We start from the raw sequence: 24,857 nt of genomic DNA, 5'->3' as shown, positions 1-24,857 counted from the left end.
CCTCCAAAGTACTACTGAGCAAGTAACTTGTGGGATCTGATGCAAACTCTAGGTGGATAATATCAGAACTGAATCCAATTGTAGGACACCCTGCTGGTGTTGGAGAATTGGTCGGTGTGGGTAAAAACTCACACCTCGGGTGTCACAAGTGTTGTGAGTTCCAGGGGTGCCTGGCTGGCTCAATCATGTGACTCTTGGTTGTGAGTTTAAGCTCCATGCTGTGTGTGGAGCTTACTTTAAAAAAAAAAAAAAGTGTTGTGAGTATAAGAATATGGAAGACCGTGTGTTTTTCCTGGACAGCTGAGAGATTTATTTTCACAGTGTTTGTTGGACGACACTGAGTCTCAGGTGGAGTAAAAAATGGCAAAAGACCACACGTCCAGCAAAAGTGGGGACACCTAATACTTCATACTGCACTTTGGGAAGAGTTAGCAGGATGCATTTTTCCATACATACATATGACTTTTGTTCTGGCTCAATTCCTTTGTTGGATTTGTCTAAAGAAGAGTAGGTACTTGTGAAAATGGGAGAATTCATGGCAAAGGAGCAGTGTCTACCGAGAGAAGCCATTCCCAAGTGGGAGGCTTGGGAAAACCCTGCTCCCGTATACCCTGTAATTGTCTGCCGTTAACACGTTCTCTGCCTTCCACCTGTTCCCCTTCCACTGCCAGGTGAAATCAACTTAGGGAATTGACTTCTTTTAGATGGTCTGTTCTGCAGAAAAGAATTCCTGCCAGAACTTGCAACTGCCCTTACGGTATTCTGAGACTGCTATTTTGAACAAATGCAATGTCTTACCCATGACTGTTTTTGATGAAGTGTATCAGTTGTGGTCCTGGCACTTCCCACAGAGCTTTGCATATTACATCTCATTTGATCTGCACAATAAGCCCGTGAACTAAGAATGAGGATCCCTCCTTGCAGGAAAACTGTTGTTCAGAGAGGTCAAGAAATGCATTCAGAGGGGTGCCTGGCTGGCTCAGTCGGTGGAGCTTGCAACTCTTCCTCCCAAGGTTGTGGGTTCAAGTCTCATACTGGATATAGAGATTACTTAAAAATATAATAATAAAAAAATAATAATAAGAGAAATGCACCCAAGCTTACATATCTAAGAAATGCATCGAAGCTTGTCTACAAAAGGCCAAGCTGTGCATTTCATGGGGCCTGTTGGTTGACACCCAAGCCCATAGGCCTCTTCTAAACTATTCTAGAAAAGAGGTGTCACCTGTAGTTGAAAAATACTCCATATTCCAGTTTCCTTTCCAATAAAAATGTTGAAGGCAAACCTAGTCAATGTCTTCCTTACTGTTAGAGTACACCTAAGACAGACGGGGATGACCGGTTGTATGTGGGTTTAAATGGGGGAAAATAATGATCTAAGACAGAGCTTCCCTGGTTTCAAACATTGGGTACTGCCTTTAAAATTTTTGCTGTTGCTTTGTAATACCTGCATTGCTACTTACTTTACATTGCCATATATTTTTTTATTTATTTTTTAAACCAAAAATGGATTTATAAATGTATTTATATCATGGTGGTATATAGAAAATTATTATCTTGTGTTATAAGTAAAAGGTAGCCAGAAATATGTATAATGAGAACATAGCAATTTTATTAAGTTTTGGTTTCCTCTGTTTTTGGATTTTACCCCCTTGTTTTCCAGTCTCCCCTCCTCCATCAGACTTCTTAACTTGTCTCCCTTCAGGCCAGAGGACAGGGGTGTTCTGCTGGAGTTCTATGAGGGGTGTCCTTCTGGTAAAAGCCTTTTAAAAATGGGTCGCACTCTGGTTCACTTCCCTTCTCTGATGGTTTAAATCTTCCCCAGTATCTACCCACCTTTGCGTTATCTTCGGTTGTCGATGGTATTCTATTTAGAGTTTACAATTGAAATTGGTAACAGGATAATTCAGATACAAGCTATTCTGCCATTATCAGAAGCTAGAAGTTCTGTTTTTATCACAGTTGTAATTTGATTTTTGTGGGTTTTTGATGTTTGTGTGTATAATGTCTGTCTTTTCAATGAAACTCGAAACACATGAAGTGAATGTTATAAAAAGAGGTTTTCAGGAAAAATTCTCATCTGTCACGAGCGTCTTCTTGCTGACTTGAACTGTCTCGGTATATTTTGATGACTTCCCCATGATTTCAGGAACAATATCAATGTATTGCTCATGCTTTATACATTTTGATTGTTATATATAAAGATTACAATGCAAGAAATGATTAGAATACAACCACATAAAATGCACACATGAAATGAAAATAATCTTTCATAATTACTGAAAATGAGCAGACTACAATTTTAGCTCTAAATGTTATGAACCAAAGCAGAAGTGGAGTGCTAGTGTTACGCCATGCAATACTGTTCAATGCGGGGATTCCCAAATAATGAGTACAGTACAGCCTGCCTATGGAAGACAGGGAGGCAGGGCTCCCTGGCTTGGTGCAGAGGCTGAGAGATGCCTCATACCATTAGTATACCAGATTGGGCAGAAGGATTTTTTTATGCCAACCACTGTAAGACCAGGAAGCTTCACGGATAGCCTTTCTGGTGCAGTGCTCTGAGGAGCTTCCTTATTGTCTGCTTCCTTGAGCCTAAATCCTAAATCCACTTCAGGCAGTGGTCCCAGAGTGTTCCTTTCTCCATCCGTGACCTCATAGGCACAATAGCATCCTGTAATTTTTGGTACATTCTCCCTCCTCCCTACCTGTCTCCTTTTACTACTCTGAATCTGTAAGGTTGTTGGGGGGTGGGGGGAGTGGCAATAATACACTTAGGAAAGCTATCGGTAACTCTCTGCTTAAATTCTTTGATTCTTCCCTGAGTAACTTAGGGTAAAAATAGGATGCTAATTAGCAGATTGGAAGATGATTCAAACCCTAACGCTGCGTTGGTTGGATTGGATTACTTTTCTTCAAGGGTTTAGAATGGTGGCTTCCTCATCATAAATGCTCATTATCCATTTGGTGAGTGAATTGATGAATTTAGGGAAAAAATTTACCAAATGAGCCTTTCATTCTTAGCTTGCCAGAATAAGGAAAACTCTACTCTTGGAAAGTTATAAATCGAGTGGGAAGTCAGACAACTAAACATTTAAAATAAATGTTTTAGAATAAAATGGCCATGAAGGAGTGATAAGAAGTCCACAAGGTCTAATGGGAGCCTGGGACAGTGGGACCTAACTGGTTCTGGGGAATAGGTCCTTAAAAAAATAGCTTAAAGCTGGCCAATGGAAGAGAAGTGAGAGTTAGCCCAGACAAAGGGAGAACACATTGTCTGCTAAGAATTAATGTTGAGAAAGATGGAGCATGGTAGATTTAAAAAGCTGAAAGAGTTAGAAGAGTTTATGAGAGGAACACTGGTGTGGATGCATGTGGAAAGGAAATGGGAACCAGGTCAATGCAGACTTTGCAAGTCTGAACTTCAGAGGCAGGAGACCAGCTGAACAATTTGTGTTTTAGAAAGATGGCCCAGACTGCAGTAGACTGTCTGATGGGAACAAAACTGGATGTTGGGAGTTAGTACAGTTTGGAACTCTACAGGCTTGAGAAGATTTCTATGGACTTTGCATAGAGAAGAGGCCACAGGGATGAAGGTGAAGAGACATATGTGGGACATGTCAGAAGTTGGAATCAATGATATTTGGAGGTGGGCTGCATGTGGCAGGAAGAAGGAGGAGGAGGATAGGAGAAGGGTTCAGAATGGTGTCCGGGCTAGGAGGTGGTCTTGGAGTAAGGACCCAAGAGGCAAAGGACTGGGTAGGTTCTCCTAGACTGCCACATGGTCTACAGAAGGCAGTTCTTGCTCTTTCAATACGATTCACTGAAAGTCATTTTATGATCACTGAAATTGTTCCTTTTCCCTCTCGTCTTACATTTTATTGGGCTTGATTCCACTCGTTTACTCTTCTTTTCAGATTGTGGGCCTCCGCTGCTTTGCTTTATTCACTGTGGGAAGAAAATGCTTTTGAAATTCTAAACCCCAATCCCTGAAGCAAGATGAATGATCAAAGATACTTTCAAATGTGCAAATGCTCCTGGGCCTTGGATACATTAACGACAGTCTAGTCCTAAGCCACACAGCATAACTGTGCATGTCCACAGACAGTTTAGAAGGAAAGCCAGTTCATGGTCCGTGGCAAGGCCCTTGAACCGAGGGCTCTGTTTCTGGTATTTAACATGAGGACCAGGACGGAGAGTAAGTTCCTCCCTCAGCTGGGGTCCTAGGCACCCCACTTGCCGTACCCTAATTCCAGCTCAGTTTAACACTTCTCCAAATAATCCATAGGTATATAAAAGGAGTTTAGATTGCATTGGTGGAGGGGTTTTTAGGAGGATGATCTGAGTAGCTAAACCCGAGTTTGTGAAATAATAATTCTGGTGAATCTGGGCAGAGTCACGGGCAGCTGCACTATGAATAATGTCCTGAAATGTGCTGCTACTAGAATCTGATACCTAAAGCTGTGGGTATTTGCTGGAAAGCTCCCAAAAGGTATCCCAAGGGTTCTCTCTGACTGCCTTTTATTCTTAGAGCTTCTAAGCTCAAAGATTGAACTTTGAGTGGTATTGAGTGGTTTTTGTGATTACTTGTATGCCATCGTTAGTACCAGCCTGTCAACACCGTAAAGGACAGAGCATCTTTTTGTTTGTTTTGGAAATTACTCAGCAGTAATCCTTAATTATATAACAGTATGACTTTTGGAAATGTTGATTGATGCACAGCTGTTGTTTTATATTGCATTCATGCTAAATCTTATGGGGTGTTTGGCCTTCAATAAATAAATGCAAACAATGTAATTGAATCTCACTTCAGTGTGCCATTGATTATCTTACATATATCTTCATTTCTTGGCTGGGGGTATGAGCCAACGTTCAAGACGGCTAGAAAAAAACATTCAGTAAAGTTCCTTTATTTGGAGGGGAATTATACACAGAAACACATATGAATCATGTATATGTACACACATTTACTTTCCATGTATCTGTCTGTACTTGCTTATATACCTCTACGTCTACATCACACCACATGCATGCATAAATACAGATAAACACATGCATATATATATTACACACATATACACACATGCATCTATAGGTATGTACATGTGGAGATAGATATAAGCATGCACACACACCCCAAATATATATGTGTACTATATATGAATCTTTTGGTTGCAACTAATAGGAAACCCAACCCGAATAAGCCTAAACCATAAAGGCAGTTTATTGGTTCTCAAAGATACAGTTCCTTCCATCTGTCTTCCATATCCCAAAAGTTGTACTCTTTATGTTTTTGAAATGGCTGCCCCAAACTTGCATATTCATATGTAGCAGGAAGAGGATGTCTGTTCAGGTAGCTTCTGTGAAAGAGTAAAAAAGCTTCTTTCTCAGAACCCCTGAAAGTACCTTTTCTCACATATTATTGTTTGGGCTTCAAGCCCACATTTAATCCAATCTCTTGGCCAATGAGAGGTGTGAAGATGGCCTAAAATTAATCCTTAGAGCTGGTGAGTTAGTGGGTGGGGTACAGGGTCAACTCTTCTGGGAGAATGTGGGCTGCATAGAGGAAAACGGGTAGTCAAAGGAAAATCACATTCTGTTACTGACAGAAGCCTGAGAGTTGATTGAATCGTGGGTGGTCCATATTAATAAATGCCCCTTCCCCTGTCTCCTACACATGTGTGTTCACACATCATGGTCGTTAGGAATTTCACAATCAAAGTTTCCTTTTATAATGGATTTGCTTTCTGGACTTCATGTTTTGACAGATTCTATCTACTAAGAAACTAAGAGCTTTGTTATAACAAATTTGGTTTTGCATTTTCATGCATGAGAAACTGGTATTACCATGACGAGTTCATGTAATTCCAACCTAAAAGTAATAAAATTGATCTTTTAGAAAGACTGGGAGACTCGATAGGAAGTAAACGTACAATTACAATTAGAATTATTGAAATATTAAAAATAGCTTGATGACTCTCAGGAATCAAGGGCTCTGTTTGGAAGCACTCTTGTAAAATGTGACTCTTCGGGTCAAGTTTGTCTAGATCTTTCTTGACAAATGGAGAAAGTCAAGATGAATAATCCATTGCACAAACAACCTGAGGTAGATTTGCCCTTTGGTGCCTCATACCAGCCCCACCCCCTACACGCTCCCTGTCACTGCCTTTTTCCTCCAGCCATGTGATACCACTGAAGAGTCTCCCTGCAAAAAGAAAAAAAAAAATACTTTGAAGTAATTAGGCTTTTTCCTTGACCTTTTTAAAAATATAGTCATTATTCAGAAAGTGTGTTTATCAGCAACTCTTCAGTCTCAGTGGCTTAGCAAAGTAAACATTTATTTTTCATTCGTACCACAGTCCAAAGTGGGTTGCTCTTGGAGTCTGGAAGGGCCCTGCTCCATGTGATGATACAGGGAACCAGGCTCCTTCCATCTCAGGAGTTTCTGGGGCCTCAGTTTTTCCAGTGGAGCCTGTAGAATGATGGCATGTGGATGAAACACAGATGCTTGTGTGGGCAGATCTCAGCAACCTGGCCTGGAAGAGATGCACTTTATTTCTGTCCACATGCCTACATGCTACTGGTCAAGACACAGTCCTGTCCTCATCTAACAGTAAGAGAGCTGACGAATGTGGTCTGATCACGTGCCCAGATGGAAAAGGATTTGGCTAATGCATAGGAGTCTTTGTTGCAGACAGAAAAATATTTAGGGTGGCTCAGTGAGTTAAAGCCTCTGCCTTCAGCTCCGGTCGTGATCTCAGGGTCCTGGGATCAAGCCCTGCATCGGGCTCTCTGCTTGGCAGGGAGCCAGCTTCCCCCCTCCCTCTGCCTGCCTCTGCTTACTTGTGATCTCTCTGTGTCAAATAAATAAAAATAAATAAAATCTTTTTAAAAAAGTTTATTTAGAATGTTACTTTTCTCCTGACACAGGTACACAGGAACATTTAGAAAGCCAAGGTTTTTGAATTGTAGCATTTTAAATTGGGAGGGTCATAAGTAATGAGCTGAATCCTTATTGAAGAACAGCTTGTTCTGCAATTTACAAAGAGAAGAGTCTCTGCAAGATGTATTTTTACTCCAGAGGTCACTGGATATATTCTCTCTTGGCCCTCCTAGGACTTCTAGCAAGAGCGTACATTATGGTAGCAGTTATTCGAGGATCCATAATGCAAGTAACTAATTTTCTCCAGTTGGAAGGTGGGCAGTGGTTTAGAGTACTATTCTGAGGCTGTTCCCAGAGAAGGGGGCAGGATCTGAAAAGAATTACTGTGTGGTTTTGAGGAGGGAAATGAACCTAAGGTCTCAGATTTACACCCATAGAGAGGGGTTTCAGTGCCTCAATAATGAGAGTAAGTGGACTTGAAGGACCCAAGGCAGACTTGGATAGTGGAGATCTTGGCACTAATCAAAATGGCCCAAAACCAAGAGATGGGAGAATGGAGACACTAAGCGTCTTTAAATTTGATCTTCATATGATCTAAATGCTCTTCAATGGCCCTAAAATGGAATGGAGGGGACCCACATCATGACAAATTAAAATATGGGCCAGCTTTGCTAGTTAGAGCTATACAATCAGAATTCTTTTTGCATAAAGAAAATAAACAAGATAATCCTTTGTACTCAAGACTGTGGCTATGTATTTACATGTTTTATAACCATTAGGACTTCAGTGCAGGGAAAGTTAGAGGGAGCTCTCTGTAAAGGCAGATGAATACAGAGGGACTGTAGGTAGAAAAGCAAGATACTAGGAGAGAGGAAGGAAGAGAGTACCAGGAAAGCTATGGACCCTTGGGAGCCCTTGAGACTCTTTTGGAGGTACAAAAGGTCAAAACTATTTTCATAATGCAAATACATGATTTTCCTTTTTTATTCTTGTCTCTATGAATGCACAGTGGAGTTTTACAGAGGCAACAAGTAGAATAAGAAGCAGATATGAATATCCAGCTATTTTCCCTTTAACCAGGCATAAAAGAATTTGCAAAAATGTAAAACACTCTTTCCATTAAATATTTTTTGTTTTGGATTATATAATTATTTTTCATAAAATATGTTATTTATGTTCCCTGCTATTTATTGCTATGTTAAATGAAGTTATCAGTAGTTTTTTAAGTCTCAGTTTTAATTTCCAAAACAGTAAATATTGATGAATATAATCCACATTTTAGAAAGTTCTTTAGGGGCCTCAATTACTTTTAAGAGTGTAAAGAAGTCCTGACACCAAATTGTTTCAGAATGCTATAGTAGAGAATTAGATCAGAGGTGAGAAAAATTAAATTCTACCATTTGTGGTCAAGTAACCTCCGAAGCTGTGGTGCTAAGAAGGTATATTGTTCTTTCTGGAAAAAAATCCTTAGAAGAGCAGTTGCAATTAACTAGGGGTTACAGGGGTAGGTGGTCATTGTTGGGATAACTAAATGTTAATAACACTGCATACAGCAAGGTGTGTATCTAAAATAATTGCAATACTGCCATCTAGTGTATCATAATGAAAATATTTTAATATTTATTTTTTTCATTCAATTTATGATGATTGCTTCAGAACTGAATGACCACAGGGCCTTATTTGAATAGTACGCCCTGTATTTTTTTTTTTTTTTAAGATTATTTATTTATTTATTTATTTGACAGAGAGAGAGAGAGAGAGAGCGCACAAGTAGGCAGAGAGGCAGGCAGAGAGAGGGGTAAGCAGGCTCACTGCCGAGCAGAGAGCCCGATGCGGGGCTCGATCCCAGGACCCTGAGATCATGACCTGAGCTGAAGGCAGAGGCTTAACCCACTGAGCCACCCGGGTGCCCCTACGTCCTGTATTTTTTATGTGTATTTCACCAAGCATGTACCTTTAAATATTTTAAATGTCTTCTCTCATTTCTTTCTATATTTAACCTCTTTTTTCTTTTTTCTTCTTAGGGTTAGAATAACTGGACAGGGTAGGATTACCCTCTAGTTATATCCCATTCTAATCTTGTGTTCCTGTCATGACACAGTGTAGGAGGATTTAAACACTGTTTTAGGGGGACTGAATAAGTAACTTTACATACCATGATTTTGCCTAACTCCTCTCTCCACAAGAATTTAAAAAAAAAAAAAGGCTGTTAAATTTGCCTCCAATTTTTTTTTTTTACTTTTTAAAGTTTTTACTTTAATTTTAGTTAACATACAGTGTTATGTTAGTTTCAGGATCAATTTTAGATGCGCAGAAAGGTTGCAAAAGATAGTACAGAGCATTCCCATGTCCCCCCTCACCCACTTTCCCCTATTGCCAGCATTCCACTTTACTATAGTGCATACGCTGAGTGCCTGGCATGATGGAAGAAAGTCCCACTTCAAGGCACATGGCTGTGAAATTTCAGAAATAGAAGCTTGGGAAGCAGTGAAAGTGGGCTGGGGCACAAAACAAGTTATATATAAAAGATTAAGACTTGGATTGTCATCAAGCTTCTCAAGAGCCAAATCAGAAACCAGAAGGCCATGAACCAATGCCTTCAAAATTCTCAGTGAAAATGACTTCCATCATAGAATCCCAGAGTAGTCAAACTGCATATCAAGCGTGACATTAGAATAAAGACAATCCCAGAACCACAGAGTTTCCAAAAAGTTACTTTCTGTGCCCCCTTTATCAGAAAGTTAGTCAAGGATTTGCTTCTCTAAAAGGGAGAGACAAAGGGGAAGAAAGCACAAAGGAGAGGGGATATAGGGTGCAGATTAGGTGACTCTGTGCTGGCCTAAAAAACAAACAGTGCAGAATGAGCAGGGAAGCAGAGGTGTTTGGAAGCCAGAGAGTTAGAATTCTATTGGACTGTTTGGGGATGAATTAGTGATAGGTATACTGAAAATTCAATACAAAAACCAGACAGTTGATTAACCCCAGAGAAAATAAAAGGTTGCATGTAAGCATGGGCTACTATTACATGGCTCAGTGTTGACTATATATAATCACAGTAATGTAAATATCGAGTATTTATTTAAACAAAAAAGGGAATCTCATCCTGTTGCGGGAGGAGGAGAGAGAGCAAGAGGGAGGGAGACAGAGAGAGTGAGTTAGATCTTCTACCTCTATATCCAGAATTTAATAGTTATTACCTAAAACTGAAAGCAAATTAAGAAGTGGTAATCTCAGGTTATTTTTTAAATAACGTGGGAGAAAATTCCAGAAGAAACAATTGCAAATGGTTATCTCTAAGGAGTGGGGATTAAGAATTGGGAGGAATTGATTAAGGGAAAATTCTAGTAAGATTATGTGTCTTTTAAAAACAATGTCCACATATTTTATTAAAATGGATAAGATTAGATGAATGGGTGTCCTGTCAAAGCATCCAGGCTGGTGCAGCTCTGTTAAGATTCTGCAAGTGCCCAGAGAAGAAAGCGGAAATGCTTGCCTTTACAAAGTGTCTTGGATTCATATCAAGGCCATGGCCAGTCAAGTGTGATCATTTAATCTGGCTCCCTTCTTGTTTGCATACACATTTGTATTCCAGACTTTGGTCAGGGTGAGTCCACTGACTGTTTGCACAATTTCTTGGACTCCACTAACTAAAGGGCACACAGCTCCCGTTTGGCTGAATGGTCTAGCTGGCCATCTTCTGAAAGCATGGCTTTCCCAGAAGAATTTGGATGGGGGGCGTCCACTGCAGCTTATCAAGTGGAAGGTAGGAGAAGCTCCTTCCCCTTTGCTAGGGCTGGGATGGAAATGACCTTTTTGGGTCCTCTGTGGCAAGAAAGAGGGTGAGGGTGAGGAAGCCAAAGGAAAAGAAGGAAAGGGATAAATGAGCCCATAACTGTATCAGTGAAACTGTCACTTTTCACACAGAAGAAGCTCACCTTCCCTTGTCCCTTTCCTTACGCAGGGATGGTGGTAGTGAGGGGTGGACCACCAAGCTGCACCTATAATTTCAGTTTGTTCAAGTTCATCTGAGACATCAGTTTACATTGGACTAGCTGCCTTTGTTGTTGGTTTCTTGAACACATTTGTCCCAATTCCCCTAACAAAAAAGATAATTTCCCCTACTGGCTGGAAGAATATTGGGTAAATTTCTTCAAAGAATCCAGGAGACTTGACTGGAGGATGCTCCTCTCTAGGGCACAGTGTCCTGTTCTATTTCTGGTGGCCACAAAGCAGAGCCTAATCTCATGTGCTGCCCCAACTCCTGGGCAGCTGAGGAGTACAAGGAACAGCTGCAAGATGGGAGAGAATGGAGCTGGAGGGCTGAGTCTGGTCTCCATCCTACCACACACGAGCATGAGCATGTGAGTGCATCATCTTTCCCGAGTCTCAGCTTCCTCTTCTGCAAAATAGGAAGATTAGACTAGTTTTCCCAAAACCTATGTATTTTCCACTTAAGGAATTAAGGGTTGTTCGTGCCTATCATGGGAACAATATGTATTTGGTCAAATACATGTGGGAAACCCTGGCTTAAACAAAGCTTAGAGAGTTTCTTGCAGTAGTTTCATAGAGCAGCTGTGGCAAATCATTAAGAACTGGGAGGTTCCTTTCCTCACTGTTCTGGGGGTCAGAACAAGTCACTGGACTCCCAAGACTTGGGGTCCATCTAAATTCTTTACTAGTTGTGTGTGACTTTGAGCAAGTTATTCAACCTCTCTGTACTTCCTTATCTGCAAAATGGGGATAATTATGGTATTTATATTATAGTTGCCGTGAGGCTTAAATAAGATGATGTGTATCAAATGGTGCTTGGTGCTTGGCAAGTGGTCAATGCATGGTCTTTATATGGGGATGGTCACAAAAGATTTCTGAGGATGACTCTGTAGGACTCAGCGGTTAACTTGGCATAAATCTGCAGTCAGTTATATAAGACAATATTGTCGATTTCAGATACCCATTTCCAGGTCCTGTTCACTCGGGACTCAGGAATGACCTCATTGGTCCATTCTGAGCTCCTGTCTTCATGGGGTCTCCAGGTTGCCATACTTCTTCTGTCAGTTTGTTTCATGCTTTTCTGCACCAGGCTTGCTGCAGCCTTATTTTAAGATTTTTATTTGTGGCCTCTAACCTGCTATTGTGCTGTTAACTCTATATCAGAAGCTTTGAAGTAGGGAGACTTGATCCAACACGACTTCTCTCTTTGTCAACTCAGAATTTTTTTATGTTTGCTGTTTTCCACCTAAGAGCCCTTACCTACCTTTTTGCTCTGGGTTTGAATCCTAGGTCACGCACTTACTGAGTGACCTCAGGCTAATAACTTAAGCCACAGTTCCCTTATTTCTAAAATTAGGAAAATGATACTGCTCACTTTGTAGGTTTGTTCTGGGGATGACAGAAGTTAACATGTGTAACCAGAGCGGGAGAATGCCTGACACATAGTAACAGCAATGATAATACTATTATCGTTGTTCTTTCTCCTGGCTGTATTCTCTTCTACTGAATTACATTGTCTACAGCACATAGTGGGAATGGTCATTTCTTCTTTGTTCTGCATGTTGGAATATATTCCCTCTTCACTCCTTCTGGACTGGTTCTACCAGCAGCTTCTGAAAGAGTTCCCATTTAGCTACCCATCCACTGTTGTGGAGATCACATACGGGGAATGTCAATGGCTTTGTCCTATGGCTTTGTCAAGTCAGTGTGGACTGGGATTTAAAAGCTAAAGTTGCCCTGTCACTTTGTGATTTTGAGAATCTTCGAACTTTAAGTTTGCCCTGGTCCTGAAAGTCTACAGAACCACTGGAAATCACATACATTCAGAACTGAGGACTAAACATGAATTGTATTTGGAAAAAAAAAAAAAATCTAACAGTTTGGTGATTTGTTATGAAGCATTACCATGTCTATCTTTCCCCTGGTTTTCACAGTTGTCTGTGTAGGTATCTTTGCTTTCACATATCCTGAGAATCCTGATAGATAACTAGCTCTTCTCCCACCTCCCCACTGCCCTGTATACCTATGCCTCACCCCCCGCCCCACAGAAATGGAGATATTTTGGCTCTGTTACTTGGAATAGAAGGCTCCTTAGGGTCTCTGCGGGTGGGGCTGATGGAAAGGGGCAGGGCAGGACTTTCTGATCACCGGGCTTGCTAATATATTGATTACTTGGTTGCCAGTTTCACCAGACCCCAAGGTTCTTTCTTCTTCCTGTCCTTGTTTATATCCCTTTTGCTTCCACTCCGGCTACTTCTCCATTTATGGTTTTTTTTTTTTTTTTTTAAGATTTTTTTTTATTTATTTATTTGACAGAGAGAGATCACAAGTAGGCAGAGAGGCAGGCAGAGAGAGAGGAAGGGCGGGGGGGAAGCAGGCTCCCTGCTGAGCAGAGAGCCCGATGCGGGACTCGATCCCAGGACCCTGAGATCATGACCTGAGCCGAAGGCAGCGGCTTAACCCACTGAGCCACCCAGGCGCCCCATCCATTTATGGTTTTTAAGAAGAGTTTAATGAAATGTTTATTATATAAGAGTTGGCTGTGTGGTGCTTTGAGCCTTTTGGAAGAAAGCACAATATAAATCTAATAAATAAATAATAAACAAGTGATATAAGCAGGAGGAAAATTATGTGTTTTAGGTGAGTTGTAAAGAACGTTGTAAAAACTGTAAAATGTATTAGATGAAGAGGCAGGGAAAAAAATGCAGATAATCATCGCTTGTACAGGAGTGAGTCTTATACAATATTTTAAACTACAAAAACAATTCTCATGAGTTTTAACCCTTTGTGGAGCCACCTCTGCCTCTGTTTTCCGCTGGAGGGGATATGAAACAGAAAACAGCAGGTAGCTCAGTAGCATTTTGTTTATTTCCTCGGTCGGCCACGGAGGAGCTATGAAAATGACATTTAGGACCCAATTCTACAGCTCTTATGAGCTTATAACTCCCAGTGATTTCAGGGAAGGCTCTTAAGGGATGAACATGTTCTGCAAAATCCCACAAATCCTAAGCAAAGTCTAAACTACTCCATTAACACTTCCTGGTGGGATCTGAGTCTATGGTTCTTAGAGAAGCAAAGGCCTCAGTTTTATGAATGCCATTTTCAACCTTTGATGCTGCACTGGGTACCAATATAATGTTTGGATTTTGATTTAACTTTGACTTTGGCTTTGTGTTGGGAGAAAGTAGGGCTGGGCTCAAACTTTGGCCTTCTGTTTCCCTTTGAATGTCAAAGATGGAATCCTATAGCTAAGAAATGTGGAGTTATTTTTGCATTTATTTTATTTTTATTTTTTTTAATATTTTATTTATTTATTTGACAGAGGTCACAAGCAGGAAAAGAGGCAGGCAGAAAGAGAGGAAGGGAAGCAGGCTCCCCACTGAGCAGAGAGCCCGATGATGATCCCAAGACCTTGGGATCATGACCTGAGGTGACGGCAGATGCTTCAACCCACTGAGCCACCCAGCTGCCCCTTATTTTTGCATTTAAAAAGTAGGAGAGTAAACAGCGTAGTTGCATTAGTTGGTTTTAGATCCCATTTCTGGTGATTTCTATTCAGGCTTAATCTTCTCTAGTCCCTTTTAAAAACTCATCTAATGTACACACCTGAGCTAGAGGCGCATTTCATCTACCTGCTTAAGATGTCAGCACAGGCCCTATATTTCATTAGCTCACTTCCTCCCATCCCAGTACTAACCAGGCCTGGCCCTGCCTAACTTCCAAGATCAGACAGGCTGGGGCGCCTTCAGGGTGGTGTGCCTGTAGACTCATTAGGTCACTTCCTGTTTGCTTTCTCCACTCAACAAATATGGCCTGTTTATCTTGTTCCTGCTTTCTGCTAAACCTCATCCATTAAACATCCAAGTTTGGGATGACTGCCTGTAGAAATTTTCTAGAAAAGGGCTCACCAGGGATATCTATGCTTTGTCTGGAACACCTAGAAAAGAAGGAGAGAAAATAGACATTGAAGCATGGTTATTAATTTCTTGATATGTAAGGAGAAAGGAAAAACAGAGGGAATCATGTATTCATGAAATTTTTCATAGCTTAAAGGTTGATATGACAGAAACTACCTTTCTTTCCCCCAGGTTCAAATTTGTTGTCCACAATAGTCTTAATTATTGCCCCTGCCTTTAACTTTTATTTAAATTCCAACTAGCTAACATACAGTGTAATACTAGTTTCAGGTGTACAGTATAGTGATTAAACACTTCAATACCATATCCAGTGCTCATCACAAGCAAGCACACTCCTTAATCTTCATCCCTAATTTAATCTATCCCCCTTTTTTGATTGTACCATGAAATTTTGTAGGGATCATTGAAAGAGTATGGGCTTAGGAAGGAATGATATTCAAATATTCATCAACTCATTCAACACTCAAGGAGATACCAACTGTAAACAACAGGTATAGGCTAGACTGGCACTTGCATTGACTAGTCAGAGTGCATACCAGCCATAAACAACCAGTATGGGACCATTGAGACCATGAAGAATAGAGCTGTAGAAAACTGATATTGACTAGGATGGCATCCACATGAACCAATCAGAATGGATACCAGCTATAACCAAGCATGGGGACCACACTGACATGTACGGATTGAATTTCAGGCTTGGGCTTATGAGTGGGACACATCTGGAGTATATCGAGACTCTATTTGTGAACTACTGAAGAATTACATCAGTTAATGTCTCTAAGCCTTAGACTTCTCACCTAAAGAATTTCTTTCTTTTTTTTTTTTTTAAAGATTTATTTATTTACTTGAGAGAGCGAGTGAGCACATGTGTGTGTGCATACACACAAGTTGGGGAAGGGGTAGATGGAAAGAATCTTCAAGCAGACTCCCCTGTGAGCTCTGAGCTTAATGCAGGACTGGAGCTCATGACACATGAGAATGACGAAGTGGAACAAAACCAGGATTTGGTCACTTAACTGACTGAGCCACTCAGGCACCCTTCACCTATAGAATTTCTAATGCTTATCTCTTTTTTTGAACGTTCGCTGGATGAATATGGGAGGAATTTTTCTAACTTTTTTGCTTCTTTGGATCTGGGATGATTTCTCAACTTTTTCTTCCAGATTACTAATTTAGACTTTAGCTTCTTTCATTCTATTTTTCAACTCCAATGTTGGATATTTAATTGCGGCAATTACATTTTTAGGTTTTCAAATTATTCTTTGATTGTTTCACTTTTAGGAAGCTGTGTTTTGTTTTCTGATGGATTGTTTCACTTTTAGGAAGCTGTGTTTTGTTTTTGTTTTCAAATGTTTTCAAGAATGCTAGTTTAAAAAAGGGAGTTCTCTTTCTTGCTTTCTGTCTCTCTCTCTCTCGCTTGCTTTCTGTACCACTTTGAGATTTAGGGGTTATTTGCTTATTTGGGATCTTATCTTTCATGCTATTTGTTTTTGCCCAAAGTCTGGTGACCCTTGAGAGTCTGTTCATGTTTATGATTGAAAGAGTAGGTTGACAATTTTCATGTGGTTTCACTCATATCTGGAATATAAGAAACAGTGCAGAGGATCATCAGGGAAGGGCGGGAAAACTGAATGGGAAGTCATCAGAGAGGGAGACAAACCATGAAAGACTCTTAACTATAGGAAACAAACTGAGGGCTGCTGGAGGGGAAATGGGTGGGGGGATAGGATACCTTGGTGGGGGACATTAAGGAGGGCACATAATGTGATGGGCCACTGGGTCTTATGTAAGACTGATGAATTATTGAACTCTCTATCTGAAATTAATGATGTACTATATGTTGGCTAATTGCCAACATATATACAAATTAAATATATATATTTATTTTTTATATATATTTATATATATATATAAAATTTTATATATATATAAATTTTATATATATTTATATATATATATAAACATATATACAAATATTAAATAAAATATACAAGCAAAAATTCAGCATCTGAGTTAGGGTGTTTTTTAAAGTTAAATAGTTCTATTTAACTGAAACAGTTAAATAGACTTTGTAAGGGCTGACTTTGTAAGAAGCAGTGTTCTGTATAAGTGAATGGGACCTATTGACAGTCAATCTTTTCATAAAAGACTATATATGAGGGGAAAGAGCCAAGATTTAGAGCTCAATAACTGCCAGATTTCAAGGATTTTAAGGAAGAATATTTTTGTTTGCTTTTTTTTTTTTAGGATTTTACATTTTTATTAGGTCAATTTTTTTCAATTTTATTGAAATGTCATTGACATACAGTATAAACTCAAGGTGTGCAGCATAATGATTTGACTTACACATTTTGGGAAATAATCACTACAGCAAGGCCAGTTAGCATCATCTCGTATAGGTATCCACCATCCCCTAAAAAAAAGGTCTTTTCCTTACGATGAGAAATTTTAGGATCTCCTTCCTTAGCAACTTGCCAGTGCACCACACAGCAGAGTTAGCTATAGTCATCATGTCGTCCATTGTGTTCCCAGTACTTACTTATCTCATAACTGGAAGTTTGTGCCTAGTGAGCTCCTTCCTCCAACCCCTCCCCACCTCCTGCCTCTGGTAACCACAAATCTGGTCTCTTTTTCTATGAGCTTTGTTTGTTTTAAGATTCCACGTGAGTTCATACAGTGTTTGTCTTTCCCTGTCTAACTGTTTGCTTGTTACTTTTATGTCTCTTGTCCCTAGTCCTTTTCGAGTTCTTATTTGGCTTGAGTTTGTTCAACTTCTCTTGACCATTTCAGTACTGTTGATAAGGATCCTTCCTAGCACATCTCTCACTTTCATTAAGCATTTCTTAGGATTTCAACATAGGCGAAGGGAGTACCAACTGCTCTGTTTATGTGGGAGAAGAACCAATCAAGCCAGCAGTATGATAGATAATTCTTTAATTAATTATCTTCATGATCTCTCTGAGACCTGCTCTGCTCTCTGCTTGGTTAAAATGGAGATTCCCCAGAGGATCTCCTCTTAATCCTTACCACCAGTCTTCAGTGTAAGTTTGTGTTTTAATGCTTTGCTTTAGTTTCTCAGACCATTTAGACAATTCTGTTTTCTTTCTATTATCTGGAAATACTTTAGTAAATGTGGTATTCTATTGGGACAGGTTTTTTTTTTTCTTTTGTTTTCAGCTCAGTTGTGAATTTTCTTATTTACTATCATTTCAGTGAGGTTGTAAGGGAGAGAAATTAAATATGTATACTCCATCCCCACCCGGAAGTTGAAGTCTGTTAAGATGAGTTAATATATGGAAGTGCCTCATAAACTATGAAGCACTGTTCCAAGATAGCAAGTGAATTTCTCTCTTCTTCTTCTTACCATTATCATTTTCCTCCTCATCACTAACACTTCCAACCTCCAGACGTTGTCTAGTCTTATGCTTTTTAGAAAGAAGATGAGATAACATAGAATTGGTAGAATTTCAGACAATGTAATAGGAGAAAGTGAAATATTCAGACAATGTGAAAAAGGCACGGTGGATGAGGAATACTATGACCTACATGGGCCCCATGTCCAGGCATCTGCTTCTGAGGTCAGCTGCTCTAAGCCATTTGCACTTTTCATCATTTCTTACCTCCTTTTTTTTTTTTTTTTAAGATTTTATTTATTTATTTGACAGAGATCACAAGCAGGCAGAGAGGCAGGCAGAGAAAGAGAGGAGGAAGCTGGCTCCCTGCTGAGCAGAGAGCCTGATGTGGGGCTCTATCCCAGGACCCTAGGATCATGACCTGAGTGGAAGGCAGATGCTTTAACCCACTGAGCCACCCAGGCGCCCCCTCTTACCTCCTTTTATTCTCAACACACAGACACTCCATGTACAAAATTTTCTACTACCTCCATGGGCTTCATGGACAGTGTTGAAAGGTACCCACTGGCATCACTATTGACATATGTGGGTTATGTATGGGTAAGTACCTGCTTACCTGTGTATTCTTTTGTATCAACATTGTTCTAAATAGAGATGCCTATCACATATGCTTAGAAAATTTTTTTGTGTGTTATGAAAGTAGTACAAGATAATTGCAGAACACTTAAAAAAGTGTAAATAAGCAAGAAATAAAAGAATCATTCAGAGAACTATTTTCAAATTTTGAGTATATGCTTCTAGTCTTTTTTATATATCCATAGATTTTCATGCACACATACCCTTTTATATTTTTCATCCTAATAGGAATGTTCTATAAATGGTTTTGGCTTTCTTAATGACACCTACAACTATCTTGATAAACTATAACATGTCTGCTTCTTTCCTCCTCATCCTGAGCTTTTTCTCTCTTTCTTTCTTTTTTTTTTTTTTTAAGATTTTATTTATTTATTTGACAGACAGAGATCACAAGTAGGCAGAGAGGCGGGCAGAGAGAGGGGGGAAGCAGGCTCCCTGCTGGGCAGAGAGCCTAATGCGGGGCTCGACCCCAGGACCCTGGGATCATGACCTGAGCCGAAGGCAGAGGCTTTAACCCACTAAGTCACCCAGGCGCCCCTCTTATCTGTCTTTCTATAGTTGCTTATGGATGTTACATGAAAAGCGAGATGTGAGTTAATATATTTAACCTGGAAAAACAAGAAAAAATCTGCTGTACCTCAATCATTTGTTTGGAATATGGTTCCATATATTAGCCTAAATATTTGTACATAAGTTCTTTTGTTTTTGTTAATTCATCAATTAATTCATCAATTAAGATGGGACATTTGTTTATTTGGATGAGTATGTGCCAGCATTGCACTGGAAAACAAAAAGCATTACTTGTGCCATTTCTTCTTGGGCCTGCCCATCTGGTAAGGATTGCTTTCCAGTGTGCAAAGTCTTTAAGAATTATTAGGCCATTACACAGTACCCAGGTCAGCACTCTGGAACTCATGCTAGACTCTCCTCTTTCCTTTATTTAACCAATTATTATTATTATTTTTAATCCCAGCTCCTCTCAACTTCTTGGTTACCCCCTCTTCTCCATTACTATTACCTTTCCGTTAGCTCTGGGACTTACTGGCTCTTGTCTTCTTGAAATACCTTACCCTCCTCTCTACTCCTCCAGTCCCTCCAGCACATTGTTTGTAGTGTGGTCTGTTAAAATTCTGATGACATCCTTCCATTTCTTGAGAGACGGCAAGAGCTCTGAAAGCAAAAGGGCCAGGTTGGAATCCTGACTCCAGCAATTATCAGCTCTGTGATCTTCAGAGACTCCTGAGCTTTGCCATCTATGGTTTCCTCATCTGTAAAATGGGAACAACAATAATAGTTGTTGCAAACATTTACTGTGTTTATTAACATCAAATGCTTACAGCAGTCCTGGGCAAACTGTGTTCAGTAAGTTTTAACAATGATTAAAAACACTTTTATTGTCCTCCTACCTTCCACAGAGTAATTTCTGAACTTCTGGCATGGCACAAAAACACTCTTTGTACTTTCACCTCTGACTACATTCCCAGCTTCACCTCTTGCTCCTTTCTTCATTTGTATCTTCTTCTTGGACCAAGATAAAGCACATGCCATTCTTTAAATGTGCCATGACCTTCATGTCCTGCTGAATGCTGTGTTCCCTCTGCTTAGGTGCACACCTGACTGCTGGCATGAGCAGAAACCAACAGGGGACAAAGATCCAGGCCTCTTACCTTCCAAGCTGGAGTATTTCCTACTCCCACACACTGTTTCCTTCATCTCTAGCCTTTATACCCCTCTTCTGAGTATGTCACCCATTAACTTGGTAGAGTAAGAGGCGAGGGAGTGGCATGGGGCAAAGGGAACACCTAAAAGAGGTTTTAGTACACGTGAAAAGTCCATTCTTACATTAACTGTTTGAAGCAGCATGCCTTTTTACCTAGGGACATTTGGACATAACTCCATGATTCTTCTTCATCTTCTTTTTTTAAAGATTTTATTTATTTATTTGAGAAAGCAAACAGGAGTGGGGTGTGGGGAGGGAACATAGGCAGAGGGAGAAGCAGACTCTGCATTGAGCAGGGAGGCTGATGTGGGGAGCTCAATCCCAGGACCTCGGGCACGTGACCTTAGCTGAAGGCAGTTGCTTAACCGACTGAGCAACCCAGGGGTCCCATAACTCCATGCTTCTAAAGATGACTTCTCTCATAAGAGAGGTTGATATAGACACTGTAGCTGTGTGTTGGTATTTTGGATGGTGTGGGTGGTCATCGTAGGTAGTAGCTGGGGCTCTGTTTTCCTTCTGCTATGCTCCATGGGCCTCTGCCTCGAGATGCCCTGAACTGGCTAAGCACATCTATATTGGCTTTGGATCTTTCTCAAGGTGCCTGTTCTTCCTTTCATTAGTGTGGATAATCAGAGTTTGATTGTAAAGTATGTCCAGGCCAAATACAAGGGCTTTTAAAATTGTCTGCTGTTTTAGATTATCCAGGCCACTGATCCCCCTTCCTTAGCATGGATAATTGAGAGTGGACTGGGCTGAAGAATGTTAAGCAGAACCAATTGACAAAATAAATGAGATTTTAAAAATCCTTTACATTTTAATAATAGAAAAAAAAAACAAGCTAGATTTTCTTTTCTTTTTTTAATCTAAAAGGGCCTATTTTATATTTTGAAACTGTAAATTTATTTGCTTTTATGTTGACACAAAATAAGAAAATACTTTCTATGGTGTACCCATTTAAAACCCATTTCAAACGTATGCTAATTATAAGAGGCTCTTAATGGATTTAGGGGAAAATTGAAAATATTGAGAAGAGGTTGGACAGTTCTAGAGTCAATGTCAAATCTTTTTATAACTATGTTTATGTTTCAACCAGGTAGCTAGGAGAGGGTAGTAGTCACTTCAAATTCTGAAAATCTCTCTCTTGATAATGGAGGCTATAATTCTTTGCCCCTAATGAGCAATAATCCTGTAGAGAAGGGCATTTTTTGAATGTATATATAAGATTAACAGGGTTTTGATCCCTGTCTGAATGTCTGTGTTCATTCACTTCTCATTTTCATCCTCTTGTCTTTCCCCATGTGCCTCTGAATGCAGGTAGCAATGTATTTACATGTCACTTGACTGGGAATTTAGACAACATTTTCTCAAAGGAACAGTGTTGTAAGTAGGGGTACGTGTCACTGAACACCCTTCAGCTGTGTAATGAGATAAATAGATTTGGGGGGTTGGCCTGGGAATTTGGGACATAATGTAAGAGGCAATAGTGAGTTTCTGGGCAGGTGACTCATAAACAAGATTTTTGAAACATTACCCATTTTTATGTTGGGAATTGCCAAGCTAAGGCTTAAAGTCTCCCACAACACCCATGAATAATCATTTAAATACAGGCTTTGAGACTTGGGGGGAAAAGAGCATTATTTACTCTAAAGACAATAATCTTCCTTTGGAGTCATTGTAGTCTATCATACAGATGCATACTTGGGGATCTTTGAAAGAGCAACATTTTCTCTTGATGGTCCATTACTTCATATGTTTTATAAATTACTATCCGGGTCTAGATTGCAGGCACAGGTTAGAGATGCACATCAACCACTCTGTAACAGAGTGTGGGAGATGAAGGCCCTTTCACAGGGTGAAATATTGCAAGGGACTTTGGTCATTGCTTAATTTCTTTTTTAGTGTGAAGAACAGGGTATGGGGATGGAGGTGATGGAGACCCTAATGTGTCTTTTGGTTCCCTGCAATGCTGAGAACTTGGCAAATATTGGTACACAACAAATTCTTGTTGTTCAACAGACTTGCTGAAGGAAGAGCTGAAGGTTTCTCAGCATAGATATTGTACAGCTGAGGCCAGACATCTGCCAGGGTCACCCCAGTACACTCTCTGTGGCTCAAATAAAGATAAAAGTACAGCCATTCTGAAACTGTGATGTAGTTGGCTTGATGTTGGATGATGACTTGGGAGAGAAAATGTGCCAGAAGAGTCAGAAAAGATCTGTTTCCATGAGGTATTGGAGGACCCAGGTGCCTCACGTGAGTTAATAATTAAATTAAATTTAATGAACATTTATTTGAATCCCTGCTACGTAGTTCCTCCCAGTTAGACATTGACTCACTGTATTAGAGCTTCCACTGTAAAAGTACTGTAAAAAGTAAATAAAATCATTCGAATCCCACATTTTAGTGAGGGAGAGAAGCATATGCAGAACCGTGATGTGATATGATGATCCTACTGGCAGAACAAACTAGATGCTAGTGGAGCATCGGTGGGAGGGGTGGGGATACAAGAGTAAAATGGGAAGCACTTTATGGGCATTTACATTGGGCTTTTAATAAGAAGCTTGTTTTATTCTGTTTTGTTTTGCTTTGTTTTGTTTTCAGGATGGGCATATCAGCAGAGGAAACATTTTGAGCAAAGGCATGAAATTATGAATATGTAGTTTTTGAGGAATAGTATAGTCACATCTGGTAAAGTAGGTAAGTGGTTTAGGATTCTAACATTTTGGAATATATTAGAATCACCGAGAGTTCTTGTTAAAATGTAGATTTGGGGGCCTATACAACACCACTATTTATAGATAGGACCCAGGAATTTACATTTTTTTTTTTTATAAGTGTTCCATATGATGGCTCATGCTTTGAGAAAGCCTGCAACAGTCTGTTTTCTGATGATAGGTAAATGGCAGGACCTGAAGCTAGAAAGGTAGGATAGGTCCATGTTGTGATGTATATAAGGTACCAGGCTAAGACATTAGTGTTAGGATCATGGACAATAGGTTCTTGGTAGCCATAAAGTATTCTTAAGCAACAGGAAAAATGCGATTAAGTCTGTATGTTAGAAGGAGTTTTGACTGTCGTGTGGAGGATGAACTGGAGGAAGGAGACATGGGTGCTAGGGAGCAGCCATTAAGCTCTTGTAGTAGATGAGGCAGGGGATAATGAAGGCCTGAATTTGCATGGAGGGAGCCAAATGGAGGAGAAAGCATAAAGAGACAACAATGAGGGAGAACTGGAAGGATATGTTCATGAATATAATGCAGGGCAGGAAAGATGTAGGAGAACAACTAAGGTGATCCTTGTCATTGTACTTTAGGTGACCAGTTGCCTTGTGGCACTATGAATAGAAACACAGTACAGTGGAGGAAGGGCAGGTTTGGACTTGGTGTGGTAGTGGTCAGATGGGTTCACTGTGGGCTTGAGATTCCCTTAGGTTGTTTACTTATTAATTAAATATTTTATTTATTTCAGAGAGAGAGAGAGAGAGAACAAGCACACACAGTGGTTGGGGGGGGGAGGGTCAAACAGAGAGGAAGGAGCAGATTCCCCCCTAAGCAGGGAGCCCCTGCTGGGGCTTGATCCCAGGACCTTGGGATCACAACCTGAGCCAAAGGCAGATGCTTAACGGACTGAGCCACCCAGGTGATCCCTTCCTTCCCAGAGTATTTAAATGGAAATCCTGGAAGGTGACTGGAAATTCATATCTCCTTTTCAGGTTAGATTTGCTGGTAATCACTGGCATCTAGCTGATGGTTGAAGTCATAATGGATGAGAGTACTTGAAATAGAGTCATAGAGGGACGTACAAAGAGGAGCAAAGGTTGCAATGTCTGGATCAAGTGCTACAGAGAAACTCATAAGCTCAGAAGGAGACCACATGGAACTGACATTCTTTTAGGAAGTCAGACTGACTAGAAAGAATTCTAGAAACCTTCTAATCCAGTGGTTTGAAAACATATTTTCATGCAGCAGAACTAGGAAAGCCTAACTCAGAACTCTAACAAAAGAGAGAGTGATGGAGCTTCTCTGGTTGAAGGGAAGGTGGGTTGACTGCCCCCCCCCCCCCAGCATTTCCTTCTTGAGTGTTTCTTCCCCAAATGGCGACTCTTGACTCCACTCTGGGGAATGTGGTTTTTAAAACATGTTACAGAAGCCAGAGATGGATTGATACGATCAATGTCGCACAACGCCTTAGTGACAGGCGAGGAATATGATGGGATAAGGCCCACAAGAAACAAAGCAACAGAGGCTGCGTGAAACTCATGGCCAAAATGAGTGCTGCAGACAATATGAGTACAAGGCAGAGGGTTAATGTTCTGCGTTGTGATAGTCAGGCAAGGAGTTGCAGAGGTAGTAGATTTT

At 40.2% G+C, this 24,857-nt stretch overlaps 1 protein-coding gene across 1 annotated transcript in view; it reads left to right on the top strand.

Moving 5' to 3' along the window:
* The first annotated feature begins 10,477 nt into the window (after nucleotides 1-10,477).
* Nucleotides 10,478-24,857, top strand: part of LOC116865713 (cytosolic beta-glucosidase-like) — a 114,133-nt gene continuing 99,753 nt past the window's right edge. Inside the window, 1 exon segment of the mRNA XM_032854097.1 lies at nucleotides 10,478-10,646. Within this exon segment, the coding sequence (XP_032709988.1) occupies nucleotides 10,589-10,646 (58 nt within the window). The 5' untranslated portion in view covers nucleotides 10,478-10,588.

This window comes from Lontra canadensis, unplaced genomic scaffold (assembly GCF_010015895.1).
Source record: "Lontra canadensis isolate GAN:19392208 unplaced genomic scaffold, GSC_riverotter_1.0 scaffold1, whole genome shotgun sequence".
In the NCBI taxonomy this organism is placed as follows: Eukaryota; Metazoa; Chordata; class Mammalia; order Carnivora; family Mustelidae; genus Lontra; species Lontra canadensis.
This window is presented reverse-complemented; position numbering and strand designations above follow the sequence as displayed.